At 38.1% G+C, this 17,173-nt stretch overlaps 1 protein-coding gene across 2 annotated transcripts; it reads left to right on the top strand.

Annotated features, from left to right (window-relative positions):
• Positions 1 to 3,115: 3,115 nt before the first annotated feature.
• Positions 3,116 to 17,173, top strand: LOC111862806 (SHC-transforming protein 1). Of its 2 annotated transcripts, none has more exons than XM_023848501.2 (11): positions 3,116 to 3,172; positions 3,724 to 3,916; positions 7,484 to 7,554; positions 8,456 to 8,690; positions 9,513 to 9,673; positions 10,156 to 10,418; positions 12,169 to 12,297; positions 12,377 to 12,501; positions 13,400 to 13,510; positions 13,925 to 14,061; positions 15,065 to 17,173. In XM_023848501.2, exons 2-10 carry the CDS (start codon positions 3,797 to 3,799, stop codon positions 14,057 to 14,059), a joined length of 1,350 nt encoding a protein of 449 aa, XP_023704269.1. In that variant the 5' UTR covers positions 3,116 to 3,172; positions 3,724 to 3,796; the 3' UTR covers positions 14,060 to 14,061; positions 15,065 to 17,173. The 2 variants fall into 2 exon arrangements, with proteins under 2 accessions (XP_023704269.1, XP_023704268.1); XM_023848500.2 differs by lacking the exon at positions 3,116 to 3,172 and adding an exon at positions 3,195 to 3,560.

The raw sequence follows: 17,173 nt of genomic DNA, 5'->3' as shown, positions 1-17,173 counted from the left end.
ATCTTCAGAGGGAACATCATTACAAACTGGAAACTACCATCACAATAGGTGTTTTGATTTAAAATACATACACTTATATCCTATAATACAAGAAGGACGATAGGAGTACGGACATGAACCTACGTGGTTTAAAAAATTTTAACTATTGACAATAAAGGTTTTTTAAATAACATCTAGAAACGTTTAAAAACTTTACAACACCAGGAAGCTGCTGTGATTGTGAAATGTTTGACTTTATGCATACTGTGCATTATAGGATATAAGTGTATAAATCAAAATACCTATTGTGATGGTAGTTTCCAGTTTGTAATGATGTTCCCTCTGAAGATGGCCCGTAAGGACTGAAACATGTAAGGGAGATAAGTTTTAATGTCGTAAAAAATGACGTGTCACATTGCACAGAGTGATTTGTATTTATAATTGTTAGTGTGACGGACCAGAATGAAACAAATCAAATGTTACTTTCATGGTTCAACTTTTGCCACATACTGGCAAGAGAAGCTATCAGATAATGCATTGTCTGTAGCCTCAAACCAACCAGCCTATCACAAGCCCTTAACCAGTTCTTTCAGGCATATGCTAGCTGTTTGTGAGCACATGTGCAATTAGAAGAAATGTGGTACAATGGGCTTGTGGGGAAGAGAGTGCATGACATTCCGAACTACCATGTTAACACACTTCAACTGTTTGCATTCCTGTGAAATGTAAAGCACTGCATGGGTAACACCTCTGAAAGGGCTGTGCTCTGCCACTCCCTCTGAAGGATTAATAAATAGGACATATAAATTATTTTAATAGCAGTTGTATGAAACATCAGTATTACATATCTAATTGATGATTTGTTTCAAATTAAAATTTAACATTTTGAAACAGGCTGTACCTTCATAACAATATTCAAAATGAGCAATAAGTGTCCATTTAAGTAAGATTATGGACGATTAGTATCTTATTTCAGATGCTCAGTGTCAACCTAATTTATAATTTGAGAATACTATTCATGTTCCCTGTTCTAGTATTATTATTATTATTATTATTATTATTATTATTTAAGAATTTCACAGATGAACTCTCAATCATTTTCTGGTTTAAGAAAGAGCCCATTTCCCTGTGAATACAGTATACAAACACTCAACTCTTACTTGTACAATACATTACATCCCCTGACTCAAGAATTAGTTAGAATGACTGCAACAGATGTGGAGTATGTCATATAAATACAAAAATATATGTAGAGTACAACTCAGGTTTTCCCACAAGAAAACAAAATGGTTACACGAGGCTATTCAAAAATACATCCACATATATACATCAATACTGTCAACTTATGCTATTTACACAACATTTAAATGGATGGGTAATTTTTTTAAGACAATAAGTATTCATCAGCAGAGTAGAATGAGTGTGTTAAGTATTGTATTTGAAAATAATATGCACTTTTCTGAAAGCATGAGAGGTTAAAAGTTGGTTTATGGAGGTAATGCTTGTGTCTTGTGTTAACACTGTGTACATCTGCATTTGTTTGAAAATAGTCTTTGTTATTTGTGATGAAGTTTATTAATGAAAATATGTATTCACATGGAAGAGTTAAGATCTCTAGTCTCTTACATAGATCTCAATAAGAATTATGGAATTTGACACACAATGATTTCAACAAATTTATTTTGCAATCAAGTACCTTTTTGCTGTAATATGAATTACCCTAGAAAATGATTCCATGCTTCATTAAAGAGTGAAAGTAAGGAAAATAGAATGATTTGAGTGTGTCAGTGTTACTTATATGCAACATGGATCTAACTGTATAACATGCCCCACTTACCTTTAGAACCAACTGATCCATATGGTTTCTCCAGTTTGATTATCAGTTTGTAAGCCCACGAATTTTGTGTTTACTGTCTCTTCTACATATTTATTATTATATCCAATGTTTAATGGATATTGTGCTACTTCTTTGTTATAAATTTTATTACATTTGATTTATCTAGATTCAGAGAGCTTGTTTGCAGAAAACCATTTACTCATTTGAGAGAAAACTTTGATAGTAAGCAGAAATAATATAAATTTTTACTAGCAAATATGGATATTGATGAGATGTTTAATATAGGAGGGAGGTCATTTATATAGATTAGGAAATGCAAAGGCCCTAAAATTGACCCCTGGGGAACTCTGTGCTTTATTGTTCACTGGTTTGAGTAGGTACTTTGGGTTGAATTTGGTGATATTATTTCAATCTTTTGTTTTCTGTTAGGATCTGAACCAACTTTCTGTTGCTCCTTGAATGCCAAAAAAAATGTACTTTATTAAAATTTCCTGATTTACACAGTGAAAAGCTTCTGCCAAATCACAGAATATTCCAACATGCATCTTTTAATTTTTAATACACTGTCTGTTAGCTTACATGCTGTATTTTCAGTGGATATTCCTTTCCTGAAACCAAACTGTTCTGGGACTAGTCTGCTAATAATGGCTTAACTTGTTGTGCATAACTTTTTCAAGTGCTTTAGAGAACATAGTTAATTGTAAAATTGGCCTGTAGTTTGACATACCAGTTTTTTCGTCTTTTTTCATACAGTGGCTCTATTACGGCAATCTTAAGATCTGGCAAGATCCCTGTGAATTATGGATGATTACAAACTTGGTGGATGCCCAATCTGTGGTCTAGTGGTCTACAGATCCAGAGGTCCCGGGTTCGATTCCCGGCGCCACCAGATTTTTCCTGAGAAGTAATGGGTCTGGAACAGGGTCCACTCAGCCTCGTGAGGATAATTGAGCTATTTCAAAGAAAAACGGAACCGGTCTAGAAAACCGAGATTAACAGCCGTGGGGATTCGTTGCGCTGACTGCGTGACACCCTCTATCCGCAAAAGTTGGCACAAACTTCGCCAACAAGCGGAGGTCGCTCGGTCGGTATAGTTCGCTTGCGGACTACAGGCCACGGAGGTTTTTTCTTTTACAAATTTCAGTTAATGAGTGACTGTGTAGAGATGCGCCAACTTTTACAATTTTGCTTGTCCAAGAAAGCGACTTCTTCACAAGCTAACATTTCTGCACCACCTCGTCACCTCGTTATTTCCAGCGGAAAAACAAAATGCACGTTTGTAATCGGTCATTGCGGGACGTCACTTAGGTCACGGAAGCGCTAGCGTCGAGTACGGAAATGTAGTCGCAACCAATGGTAAGGTGATAAACAGCGGGTAAGGTAGTATTCAGTGATGTTTCACGTACAAACCGAATGGATGAAATTAACACATTGATCATTACATACAAATCTATAAGTGTTCCTTTTATGTTTCATCTTCCCTCTTGCGGCAACATGCTATGAATGAATGAAATGTCTACCCGCAAAGGGTTGAAACAGAAATGGCCAATTAGCTATAGTTAACGTTCTTGCTAGTACTGTACCAGACATCAAAGCTGCTCGACAGAAGTTCAGCATATGGGAGCGGAAAGGCTGGTTCCGTGTGTTTTCGTAACAGTTGATGACACATAATGAACTAGTTTCTAATATTTAGCGCATTTTACGATACAGTAAACAGTTTTCGTACGTGTATTTTGTGATCTAGGTATGATACTATAAAATTTATGTAAAATAATGAATTTGCATAGTGAATATTTGCGTCAGATCGTAATGTTTGGTTATATGCCTGATAATTTTTTCTTACTATTATAAGGCAGATATTGTGTATGGTTAATCCCATTTCAGAAGTCGGTATCTTTTTTATGTAGCTCACAAGACGAAACTAAACAATGGCTCTTGGAAATATCCATCGGAAAAAACATTAAAAGAGATTTTCCAAATATGCCACGCCCCATAGGAGATGCCCCCGGAACGGGTAGGAGCATCATAAGTAAACCAGCTCGTGGATGGCTGCATCCTGATCAACTCATAACTAAAGAAGGAATTACGTATGCAGTAAGAGTAAGTTATAATTAATGAAAGTTGAGTGGTAACAAGATACATTCATTCTTGATTTCACCATGCTTCTTGTGAAACCCATCACCCAGAATTTTGGAACAGAGGAAAGGACTTGACTTACTTTCCAGTGTTGTGTGCTAAATGCTGTGTGGTACCAGCAGAAGTCTGGGGATAAGTAATTGTTTTGAAAGGATACATGGAAAATGAATGTAGAGCTCTCTCTAAATCTCAATTTTAAATTCTTTGAATTGAAGAGGGTTTAGTCGAGTGTGTGAATATAGGTATGTTGTAAGAAAGGGAGATTGAGCAAGTTGACTGAATCAGTAATGCTTTGGACTTATGTTTTGGAGGCATCTAGTTTGAATCTTGGCCTGGGTGGATACTGACCCTCCAGACTGAAGGTTTTCATAGTTTTGTCCTGTCCCACGAGACAGATGCTAAGGTCATAGCTGAGTTACTGACAGCCTTATTAAACGAACTACACATAATTAAATAAAAGAAGCTGAATAGACTGGTGAAGTACTGAGTCTAAACTTGTCTTAGGTGAGTTCTACCTGATTTAAGTCTGAGATAAATTCAAGCTTGCATGGTTTTCTTCAGTGTCTCCAGGAAAATGCCAAGGTGGACCTTAAAAAGGGATTCAGCAATTTGTACAAATGTTGTGTATCCACTCATCTGATTCTGTAGAATCTGTTTACATTAACCCTCTGTAGCTTGAAGTTCATCTAAGTAATATTTATAAATTCAGTTTGTACCTCACAGGAAGTGCACATCATCCCCATGACAAGTATCAACCAATTAATGATGTTTAGGGAAATAATTGCTGGTCAATGTGAGAAATTTATAAAACCCATAAATACTCTTTGTTAAGTTGGACGCTGTCAATATTGTGAGGTAATATTTATACCATTTTAGGAGTTGGTTCTGCTCCCTTCTTCAGATCATTGGCTGTCATTATACCGATAGATTTTTATTATTGTTATTTCCTTTAATTCTGAGATTTTTGGTGACAAATGGGATCAAATCCTAATCCTAGCATCATAATATAAGAGCTCATACATTGTTCTTGATTCATGGATGAAAGAGGGATGTTGTAATGAACGTAAAGTAAATATCATTATGTCAGTTATTATGAAGTTTTATGTGTATTTTTAAATGTATCTGTCAAGATATCCTACAGAACACAGGAACAGGCAGTTAGGAGGCCATACCATTGCTCATGTGGTTCTGGCTTCTCACTGCAGTCTCAGGTTCAATCCCACTTTACTTAATATGACATATTCCACATCCTACAGTCATTTTAACTAACTTTGGATCCATGGAATGCAATGTAATGTAATGTAATGAGGCATATGATAGAAAAGTGTCATTTTAGCAGTTTGTTCTTTGAGTTTCTTTGGTTTTCCCCCTGCTGTGTATCTGTCACACCCTCTGAAGTGTGTAATAGCCCTCAGCAGACAGCAAATTGTCACATCCTTGGGCTTAAGTTGCAGTAACAATCTTTATGCCTTGTATTGTTTGCCTTTCTGTGCAGTCAGTGTCCACCTGAACTTTTTTAAATGTTAGTAACACTTGGTATGGATTGGATTGGTCTGGCTTAGGATAGGGACCAGTGGAGGGCTCTTGTGAACGTGGTAATGAACCTTCGGGTTCCATAAAATGCTGGGAACATCTTGAGTAGCTGCACAATTGGTGGCTCCTTAAGAATGGCTCAGCTCCATGAGTACGTAAGTAACACTTGCAGTTTTATCCAGTCTCTTTAAATTAGAGTCCGGATTAAACAAAAATATTTACAGCAATACCCTGCATAGTCTGGCTTCAATCAGTCCAGATTCACTATAGTCCGGCTTTAAAATTTCAAAACAAACCAAATTTTAATTGAGCAAAATAAAAATAAATTCTAAAAAAATAGTACACAAAATTATTTTTAATACACAAATGATCGGTTTTTCCCTTTATACATTCAGGTCTCTTTTTGTGCTGTTTATTTTGATGTGGTTTTAAAGTTATGCGATACGATACATATTTCAATTTTTTTCTGAAGTTCGCCATTGTATATGTACAGTAGAACTTGGTTATAACGTCATCAAAGGGACCTAAAAATAGTGTCGTTATAAACGAATGTCGTTGTAACCGAAATGTGCACTTCCACAGTAGCCTTATGTTAGTCACGTAAAAATCTACCAAAAACCGAGTTAAAATGTTGCATTTTTTTAGTGAAATACGTAGTTAAGTACAGATTAACGTAACATTAACGTGGAATTGCCCAAATGTGTAATATCAAAGACATATTACAGCGCTTTTCACTGACAATACACACCGCACTAATACTGTATATTAAAGGTAGGCCTACTCACCAAATTACAGTAGATTACATCAATTGTTGTGCCTTACTGTACCTAGATACGAGTACAGTAATCAGTTATCTTCATCTGTTTCCTGTTACTTGCCCAATACACACTTTCTAAATTACGTTCAATGTCCATATCAGAGAAATTCGGGAATGAAAATGACGTTACATACGAGGTTGATGCATTTGTGCATGTCGTACTAAGCAAGGTATAAAAACAGTTGCTTTATGAGGAATTAGTTCGTACCATTGAATATTTGACGCAATAGACAAGGTGTCGCAGAAAGCGATGTTGCTATAACCAAGTTTTACTATATGTACCTATGCTTGGGTCGTTCATTCTTGAGCTCTGACAGTTGTCACTGGAGGAGGTGGGGAGAGCTACATCATCAGAAACGTTATCAAAAATACAAGAAAAGCATGGCATGAATTAACGGCAAGCAATATGAGGGCGGTATGGAAACATTCATACCACATTGTGCAAATGATTTCATTGGTTTTGAAACTCATTTTGCTGAAGCCACTAATAACATAGTGGAAACTGGACAGCATATTGGTTTCAGTGAGTTAGACTCCGTCAACGTAATTGAGTGCATCAAAGCGAACACTAATGAACTAGATAATGAAACACTTATTAACATAAATGAAGAACAGGAGGACAACTTAGAGAACGACGACTGTGTTGAAATGCCTGCATGAGAATTAACAGCTGAACAACTATAAAAAATTATTGGAATGGTTGAAACCTTGTCAGAGCATATTATGGAAGTTGATCCCAATATTGAATGTAGCCTTACAATTGCTGAACAATAAACAGTGCAATTCGTTGCTACAAAGAAATGTATGAAGAGAAAAGGCCAAAGAAGAAAATTGTGCAGACATCAATATTGAAATTTTTAGAGAATAAAAAATGAATTGCAAAGAACATGAATTTCTTAAAATAATTTCTAATAAAGACATTTGAATTTATTAATTTCGTTTTATTTATTGAAAAATGGAGATTTTTCTTTTTTGGAACAAATTATCATTTTTGTATGTATTTAGTTCCTTGATTAGTCCAGTTTCAAACAGTCCGAGATATTGGTGGAACCGATTACCTGGACTGTGCGAGGTATTGTTGTATTTGAATAATCAGCTTATTTGGGTTTTAGGGAAGTTAATGGTGATACTGTTTCACATTGTAAATCTGTCTCAAGACTTTTATTGTTTTGTTATTCCAGTACATCGGATGCTTGGAAGTTAACACTTCTATGAAGAGCCTGGACTTTGACACACGATCCCAGGTTGCCAAGTGAGTACTGAGTAGCATCCTTAGAATTCCAGACCTTTAAAAACCATGGGCTGGAGCCACAGTTACCGTAATATTTTCTAGTAATCTACTGCAGAGCACTCATGCATTATTGACATTTGGGTTATGGAATTTCACCCTTGCAAAAATTATGAAACCTGACCATGAAACTGAACAAGCTGTCTTAAGCGGTAACACTTGTGCCTTGTATTTGTGATATGCCTGTTTGGGATGGTTGGCAGCATTGTTGCTGTGCATGTCTAATTTCAGACTGCAGTGCATTACTCATATCTGTGATATCTGGGAAGAGGTCCTCAAGTTCAGATGCAAACAGCGCACCTAGAGGTGCGGAGAGAATCAACTACTGTTATTTGTGGTGGATAAAAAAGTGTGTGGGCTGATAGAAGCTGTGTAAGAGTGCAGTTCCACTTGAAGAAGCGTGGGAGCGAGCTGAGTAGGCTGGTTTAGTGGTAATGCTGTAGACTTCTGTTTCATAGGTACTCAGTTTTAATCTCAGCCAGGACATTGGCTAACCTGACGAAGGTTTCTCATGGTTTTTCTAGGCATCTCCAGGCAAATGCCAGATTAGTAACTCAAGTAGACCATTTGCTGCTTCCTTTCAAATCCTTTCCAGTTCATCCATCATCCTACTGTTTGATGCTGTGCAGCCTATATACTGACAACACTGTAAAATGACACACGAAGAAAACACAAGAACCAGTGGAAAGGTAGGGTTTGTGTTACAGAATTCATAATTATCCCATTTTCAAGCACATTTCCTGTTTTTAATGTAGGATGTGCTTTGATAGAGAAATCAGAGGACTTACACCACATGATCTTGCATGTTGCACTGTGCTATGAGACCCATCGCATTAGTTTCACAGACTTGTGTGTTATTTCATAGGGAGTGCATCAACAGAGTATGTGAGGCTGCTGGACTTAAAACTGCTGATAAAAAAAGGAAGGCTGAGAAGCGTGTTCAGCGTGCTATTGCAGAGCATCCAATCATGGAGCATGCTGGGGCAAACGTGAATCTGACAATCTCAAGCTGCGGCCTCGTACTAACAGCGCTAGAGTCAGGGCGTGTTATAGCACGGCATGATATGCCTCGCATTTCATTTGCATCTGGCGGTGACACGGTGAGTACTGGTATCTGGACCCTTAGTGCATGTATCATTATTTTTCTGAAGAAACTTATGTAGTTTCATTTAAGGGATTATCTCCGTAAATGACGGGAACCTAATCAGAATCATTGGAGCTGTTCATGAGAAAATTGCCATTTTTTGTTTGGGGGCCTATTTGAAGGGGTTCTGTTTTTGCAGCTGGCAAACTCATGAGGCATCAGGCTGTGAAAGGTATATTCTTGCATGTTAGATACAAATAAAATCCATCGGATTGTTCAAGAGCTAGTGAGGCGCACATTCGGACACACAAGGTGGCTTTCTAGAACCCACTTTTCCATATTCTTGGAGGGGCTTGAAACTCGTAAGTTCATCAGAATTTCAAAATCAGTTTTTTCACCATTACAGTACTTTCTTATATATACTACATATATGAGGAAGCAAGGAAAGAAAAGATGACACTCCAAAATGTTTTGTTTTCTGTTCCTTTGTGACAGCGTTAATATCTAGACAGCTTGTCGGTGAGTGGTAGGATGATTGAAAAATTCAGAAGAATCTGGAAGGAAGCAGCCATAGTTTAATCGAGGTACTATCCTAAAATTTGCCTTGAGAGACTGAGGTAAAGAAATGAAGAGCCTCAGTGAGGGAAACCAGAGTCCCAGTCAAGATTCAAATGAAGCACCTCGAAATACAAGTCTAGAGCATTAATGCTACACCAGCCTGCTTGATCAGAATGTAATATTGAGATCCTGGTCACCATCAAAATGATGGCCCCTCTCCCGAAAGTGTCACTGCAGCTGGGTGACTGGACATTGACCCTGATGTTACTTTTGTCTGCAGGACACACTGGACTTCGTTGCATATGTTGCAAAAGATCTGCATGACTGGCGAGCCTGCTATGTGTTGGAGTGTGGAGGAGGCTTGGCACAAGATGTGATCACAAGCATTGGACAAGCATTCGAACTTCGATTCAAGGAGTTCCTCACCATGCCTTCCAATCAGTCAGTACCATGCTAGTCATTTGGTGTCCACTAGAATTCCTTAAAAGGGCCACTCATTAATATTATGACTGTTATTATTAATGTCTAGTTGATGAAATTTTGATTTATTGAGCAGGAACTGAAACCTATAAAATCATGCTAGCATGCTAATTAGTCTGTATTGTATTACATTCAGTACACAAACCCCAAAATCTTTAGATTACTTGTATATTGTTAGCTGAGTACTGGATACTACTGTGTCCATCAACACCAGATTCTGGGAATCTGGATTTGAGTTTATGTAATCAGCTATGGTTTAAATGTGGCTTAAAACAAAATACATTTTGATTTCTCGTTCTTTCAATCAAGATAAACATGTGGAAGTATGTGGAGATATTGTAACACAATACAGAGAATCAGAAAACACTATCTCATTTTTGCCCTGAAGTGAATGCACAGACATAGTATTAAATGAAAAATGTTGATTGGGTGGCATGCTTCAGGTGTGCCTTGAATGGTGCTGACCAGGACTACTACAACGACTTGCCAGGTAAGATTCCTCCAGAAGCTGGTCCACCTCCAGTTCCTCCTCTGCCAAACCTGCACCCTGCTCTGAGTCTTGCCTTTGCGAGTACTGGGGCTGTGGCCACAGCTGTTACGAGCACTGCGTCATGTCCAGCCACCAGCGAGACTGTCACGCGGGATCATCAGCACCCTGTGGTACAGCGAACACAGAGCGATAGAGTTGCTGGTGGTGCTTGTAAAGGTAAGCACTCTTTCAGATTCCAGAGTGTATTAGTAGAGTACAGGATTTCTGAACAGTGCAGATATTGAAATGACATAAAGAACATATTTCATTGTCCTTATTTCTGTCCTTATTCTCCTTCTTTTTCCCTTTCATTTCCTGCTCCTCAGGAGCCGGGATAGTGTAGTCGGTATAGCGACTGGCTACAGGCTGGATGACTGAGGGTTCGGAGTTTGAGTCCTGGTAGTTACAAAAATTTTATCTTCTCCATGTTGTCAAGACTGGCTCTAGGGTCCACCCAGCCTCCTATCCAGTGGGTACAAGCGGCTGTTTTGCCGGGCGTGAAGCTGGCAACTCACCTCCAACTAGTGCCGAGGTCAAGAAAATGTGGATCTATACACCCACTTCCCCATACTCCTTCATGGCGTAGTGCTTAATTAGTTAAGCACAAGGACAACTTTACCTTTCCTCCTTCTCTCTCTTCTTCTCCTTCATGCACTCCATCTCTTTCCCCCTCTCCTTAAACCATCTTCATCTCTCATCCCTTCTTTCTCTCTCTTCAGCTTCTCCTCTTGCTCTTTTCAGTCTTCTTTCTCTTGTTTCCTCTCCCTCAGCATCAACTGTGATTTCCTTAAATATTTTATTCAACACAGTTTTGGAGGGATTGGGAGGGATGAGGAATCAAGCTTGGATGTGTCACCATTTGTGGGTTTACTGGAGATCAGTGGAGTAGTAATGGCTGAGTTCTTGTGTCCCCATCAGAATTCACAACATGGCTTACAGACATAAATGTATCAACTGTCTTTGAAGATTACCATCTTCTGGGATATTATCTGTAGTGTGATGGATAGGTACCAGTGTTTTGGAGGAACGTGTTACCTTCATCTTCAGGGGAGAAGATGGAGGCCACAGATTCTTCTAAAATGGTGGTAACTTTCTACCAGGCTACATGGACTCGCACAAATCAGGTTGGTCTAACACCGTATTTTAATACAACCAAAATATAACACTGAGTTGAACTGTGCAAATAATGATATAAATTAAATTCAATTATTTTATAAATAATTTTATAACTTAATTTGTAATATGTACCCATAGTAATTATAGTTAACAGTTCAGTATTTTATAGCTTTAATTTTTGTACATGTGATGATTTCTCCAAGTTGCATAATTCTAACATAGTTAAGAAACTCAATTGAACAAATGTGGTTATGAGTTGATTACTTATTTGTTATGTTGATAGTTATATATATTTATTTACACAACAGGATGCATTCCTTGATGAATAACACCCCAGACTTCCATTCTAGAGGTGCTTGATCTGCATCTCAGGCAGGACACATGAAAGAAGTTTCTGTGATTTTTCTAAATTCCTCCAGGCAGATTTCAGGATAAAACATTAACTAAGACATAACCACTTCCTTCCAGATCTCTTCCAGTTCATCAGCTGCCATGTGTTCTAATGTTGTGTGAGTTTGACATTGGCAGGGTAGTTAAATATCCAACTTTAAAATACCTGCAAGAAATCATTTCCCAGAAGACAGTAATCTTTAAATATATATTGTTAAATTGTAAGTTTACACTACTTAAATAATTATCAATACAAAACTTGTAAACTAGAAACTGTGCGGTTTGGAAGTAGACTTTATGAGTTCTGTTGAGAACTGCTTGTTTTGTTTATGGAATTGCTGTTGACATTACTCAATATACAGGGAAAACATGTCTGTGGTCATTCCATGCTCATCTGCTCACACCAAGTTTCATTTCTCAGATGGTTTTACGAGCAATTTGATCGATCTGAACTGTGAAGTTGCTCCTCCTCCGATGCCTGTGCCGAGACGGGAGCATGACTATGTTAATGATATGGTGATGAGCAGCAGTCGGGATGTTTTTGACATGCGTGAGTACCATCATGCATCATTAGGGTGTTGGTTAATAGTTTAACTCCAAGAGCTAACAGTTGTTTGTTTGGATTTCAGAGCCATTTAGCGTTGCTGTATCATCTGAGATTCTGGCACCTGCTTCCCAGAGGGTGCAGCTTCAACGGGAAGTTTGGTTCCATGGCCCTGTGAGTCGGCATGAGGCTGAGACCTTGCTTACACGGGTGAGCTGTGGGCTTTTTGGTGTCAGATTTTGTCATGTGAATGCCCTTTTTACAGAGGGCAATTATCGGTCTTTGATGCCATTCACTTTAATATACTGAAAGGAGAATGTCATTCATGTAATATATGGGTCTAGTTTTAGACAAGCTAGTGGAATGCCTGTTGAGAATTCAAGAGGAAAATTTTCTGTTTCCCATCTTTAGGTATGGTTTGCATATGTAACTCTTTCATTGATCCACTTTCATATGTTAACAGATTTCAGGGGTCACTGCAAAATCACAGTTTCATTGAATGTGCACACTTTGAACTTTAAAAGTTTTGGAAAGAGAGCTTGGTAGAATAAAAGGTGAAGTTGTCCCTGTCATGAAGACGTATGGGAGAGTAGAGGTATAGCTCCACCATTCTTGACCTCAGCACTAGATGGAGGTGAGTGGTCAGCTCCACATCCCGGCCACTTAACCCCGGGGGAAATCTCCTATGCTACCCAATGAATAGGAAGGCCCCAAAGCTGGTCCAGCCTGATAGAATAAGCGTTATAATTATAGTTTGGAGGCATCCTTTTTTCATTGGAGGTTGACCCTAACTGAAGCACTCCCATTTATTTGTCATCTTCTTATCTGGTAATAGCTAAGTGAAATTAGTTTCGCATTTGGTTTCCATGGAAACTACATGAAAACAGCAGTGTCATGCTTGAATTAATTATATAGAGATGTGCAAATGTATAGCATGTGGGGAGAATGCAGATATTCAGAAACGTGAACTTTTAGGTTCTGTGATAGGTAGAGAACTTCATGACCCTATGAGCGACTATCATTTTCTCAAGACTTGACTCTGCCCTGAGCAGTTATTGAGTTATTAGTGTTTTTGTTGATATCTGTTAATCAGTCTTTTGTGTTTCAGGATGGAGACTTCTTGGTACGGGAATCACAGGGTTCCCCTGGGCAGTATGTATTAACAGGGATGCAAGGGGGGCTCAAGAAACATCTTCTCTTAGTAGACCCAGAGGGAGTGGTAAGCACTTTATTCAACCCCTTCATTTCTGAATTATATGAAATTAATTCATCGTGCGGAAGTTGTGTATTTCTATCCTCATATTTGAAATCTGAAACTACTGAACAGACTTTTGTCAGTTTTATCAAAATCTGGTACATAGTATAAAATGTAGATCTTACAAAGGTCTGCAACCTTTTTGCATGTTTCTTCCAGTTCTTCAGAAACCTCACTTGAGATGACAGATGTTGTGTGTATCAAGTATACCTTGGTTTTTGTTAAACGTAATATCTGTGTACTGCATGCAGCTGTTATGATGTGCCACAAGATGAGTCATCACACTGTGATTAGATGATGTTAAATGAATTAGTCGTGTTAATGGGAGTGCATCAATGCCATGATGAGTGAAGTTGTCTATCTCATCTCTGCCCACAGGTGAGGACAAAGGATCGCATGTTTGAGAGTGTGAGTCACCTCATTAACTATCACTGTGAGAATGAGCTTCCCATTATATCTGCGGAGAGTGCTCTAGTTCTTCGGCGACCTGTGCACCGGAATCGCCAGCTGTAAAAGTAAGCAGAGCTCTAGAACAGAGTTCTCTGACTCCTGGCTATTGATGGTGCTGAACCCATGGGTGATAGATCCTGTAGAGTTGTTTGGTGACTGCCTTCACCCTACTTTGTCAGTATTTTAGTTTTTTGACATGAATGTATGAGAAGTTTTGCTGAACGACTGAGCACGGATTGTTTAGTGTGTTTTGAGATCTGTGGCCCTGTGTAAACTGTGAAGAGTCGAGGCATATCATAGTGGCCATCAGCTCATTCACTACCAGACATGGTATTCCTTTCTTTCTCACTAAATTCCAGCAGTACCATTGACAAAGGTGGCAAAATGCATTGACTTCCAAATACAGTGATGCCCCCATTTAAGGTTTTTTTTTTCTGGGGGGGGGATAACAGTGGTTGTGGGCACTAAATTGTTAAAAATCTGAAATATGTGAAATTTGTAGACTTGGGATAACTCAAACTGATGTTAAAGAGGACAATGCTTAAATCAACGATCATTAAACAGGAGTTCCATTGTAATTGTTCATGTCTCTCATAGATGGCATTCAGATGTGTCCAGATTTTCACATTATGGAATGAATATAAGGATGCAGATATTGTGTGTTTATTTAAATACTCATTATTACTACCAACATAGACATTTGTCATGGCTGTAAGTGTTGATTGACTCCGGAAGAAAATAAATCTTTGGTATAAATTTTCATATATACTAACTCAGAATTTTATTATTTTATTGNCAGGAAAAGTGATAATGTGGTAGTTTTTCCATTTGCTTTCCACAAATTGTTTATACAAATACAATAATTGTGGATCATACATTTTTCTGTGGTACAGAGGAAAGAAACTTTATAGATAATGAGAATATTTGCTACTAAGTTCTGAATGCCGTTTAAGGATGTGGCTGTCAGTATATGACATTTTTCTTTTGTCTCGAAAGCCTAATTTCCAGTCTCTGCCATCTGTAATTCTTTGGCCTTATGTAGATCATTTGGTATTCATTTCTTTACAGTAAAATACTGCAGACCACTACTATGCTGGGAGGTTATGTGTTGAGCGCTCAACTATCTTGCTGTAAGTCTGACAGACAAGGATACTAGGAAACATGAAACTTTCTGTAATGACTGTTCTACATGGATGGTGGTTGGCTGTGATCAGTGATGAAGCTGTAAGATGGATCTGAAAAGTGCTACTGTACATGTGAAATTAGCCATGCTAGCAGTATGTCTGTCATCACAACGTTAAGACTGGTGAGGGCACTTTGGTCGAGAAATAAATAGAGACATTGTAAGAAGTGTCCTGAGGGGTTGCAGAAAAGAAGGGAGAAGTATACCTCGCTTTTTGTGTATATGGAAGTCCTGCAAATTAAGGAACTATCTGCATTTATCCTTAAGAATGTTACTAGTTGTAATGTGAAAGCAAGAAAATAGTTTGAGTAATTGGCAGGTGGGGCGACCACTTATATTCTCCATCTTTTAAATGTAAAACAGTTAGAGGCCCACATATGTAAACATGTCAGTAATTGGAAGGGTTCAAACATTTGTACAAACCTGCATTGATAGCAGAACAGTAAACATCATCAGCAGCAGAAGTAAAGGAGCTTTGATGTGTATTATTCCTTGAACCACCTGGAAAATTGAAGTTTGGAGTGTTCTGGGATGTGACGCCCAGTAATTTGGTAGAAAATAACCCTGAAAATAGTGGTAGCAGACAGCAGTTTACTCCCAGACACTGGTGCTGCAGTTGACTGGATAAGCTGATCGCTTATTCAGAGGTTATAAGGAGATAAGACATCTAATAGTGTTTATTGTACTACACAGTCCATGAACAATGCAACAAATTGTTCCTTCTTTCTTACACTCACATTGAACACATGTTTCGGCCCTAAGTGGCCATTTTCAGGTGTCTTACTGTGCTGAAACTGCTACACTACACTGATATTGTCCATTTGTTGCATTTGCAACTGCACGCTTCATGGATTAAAACTTCATACTGGTAGTCAGTTGGTATGTGCTAAAATAGCACACGCTGTTGTTCACTTAATTTTGATCAAAATGAAATTAAAATTTTGTACTAAAATTTTCTATTATAATTTCTTTTAAATGTTGTAAAATTCTTATTATACCTCACAAGGGGCTACATATACTTGTTTTGATCTGTATCCTTTACTTCAGATGTGTAATGCGGAAGCTTGTTTTTCTATTCGCAAGCCCATTGTTGTGTTACATCTGCAGTCTGTGATTTTGCTTTTGCTTTTGCGTTGTTCCCTCTAGCAGCGTGTGGTGTCATCTTCACATGATATACATACCAAGTCTTGTGACTGTCAGTCCAGGCATTTCAATAATATTCTTGGTATTACCTGAACAATTTGAGAGGCAGTAGTGTTGGTGTTAGTGATGAGAGGGATATATGATGTATGCCATTGAAATTGGCTCAGGTGGCATGATATATGTACCAAGTTCCAAGACAATCGGTTCGGGCATTTAAGTATCGTTAAGATTATTACCACGACAGTTTGAGAGGCTGTAATATTGGTATTACTGATTGAAGGGTTTTATGAAATATGCCTTTGAGATGGCTTCATGTGGCACGATATGCATACCATATTTCATGAAGACTGGAACAGGTATTCAAGCAACATTAAGGTATTGCCTCAGAAATTTGAGAGTCTGTAATGTTGATATTACTGATGTGAGGGATTTATGAATTATGCCATTGAAATGGGCTCAGGTGCCATGATTTGCATACCAATTTTCATAAAGAATGATTTAGCCATCACAGTTAATAGGGATGAATACTCAGACAGCAAAGTGATCTCATAAGTCTACTTTTACCTTTTCAGAATAAGAAAAGTAGGCTAAAAATACTCTGGAGGAATGGAAGATCTGTGCCACTGAACTGGCCTTGGGAAGAGCTGTAACACAGTTTGATAAAATTACCTTTGTGTTGACAGTTAACATGTAACGTCATATCAGCACATTATGTCTGGCAAATGATGTGGCATATCCTGTAACTCAAGCGTTTTAAATAAATTACAATTTGAAGAAGGGTACTATCTTCTGGAATGCAGTTCCATGTAATCTTATCAGTGAATTTTCCACTGCAATATTGAATAGCAGAG

Source organism: Cryptotermes secundus, unplaced genomic scaffold, assembly GCF_002891405.2.
Source record: "Cryptotermes secundus unplaced genomic scaffold, Csec_1.0 scaffold462, whole genome shotgun sequence".
Classification (NCBI taxonomy): Eukaryota; Metazoa; Arthropoda; class Insecta; order Blattodea; family Kalotermitidae; genus Cryptotermes; species Cryptotermes secundus.
Note: the sequence above shows the minus strand (reverse complement) of the source record. Positions and strands in the feature narration are given on the sequence as shown.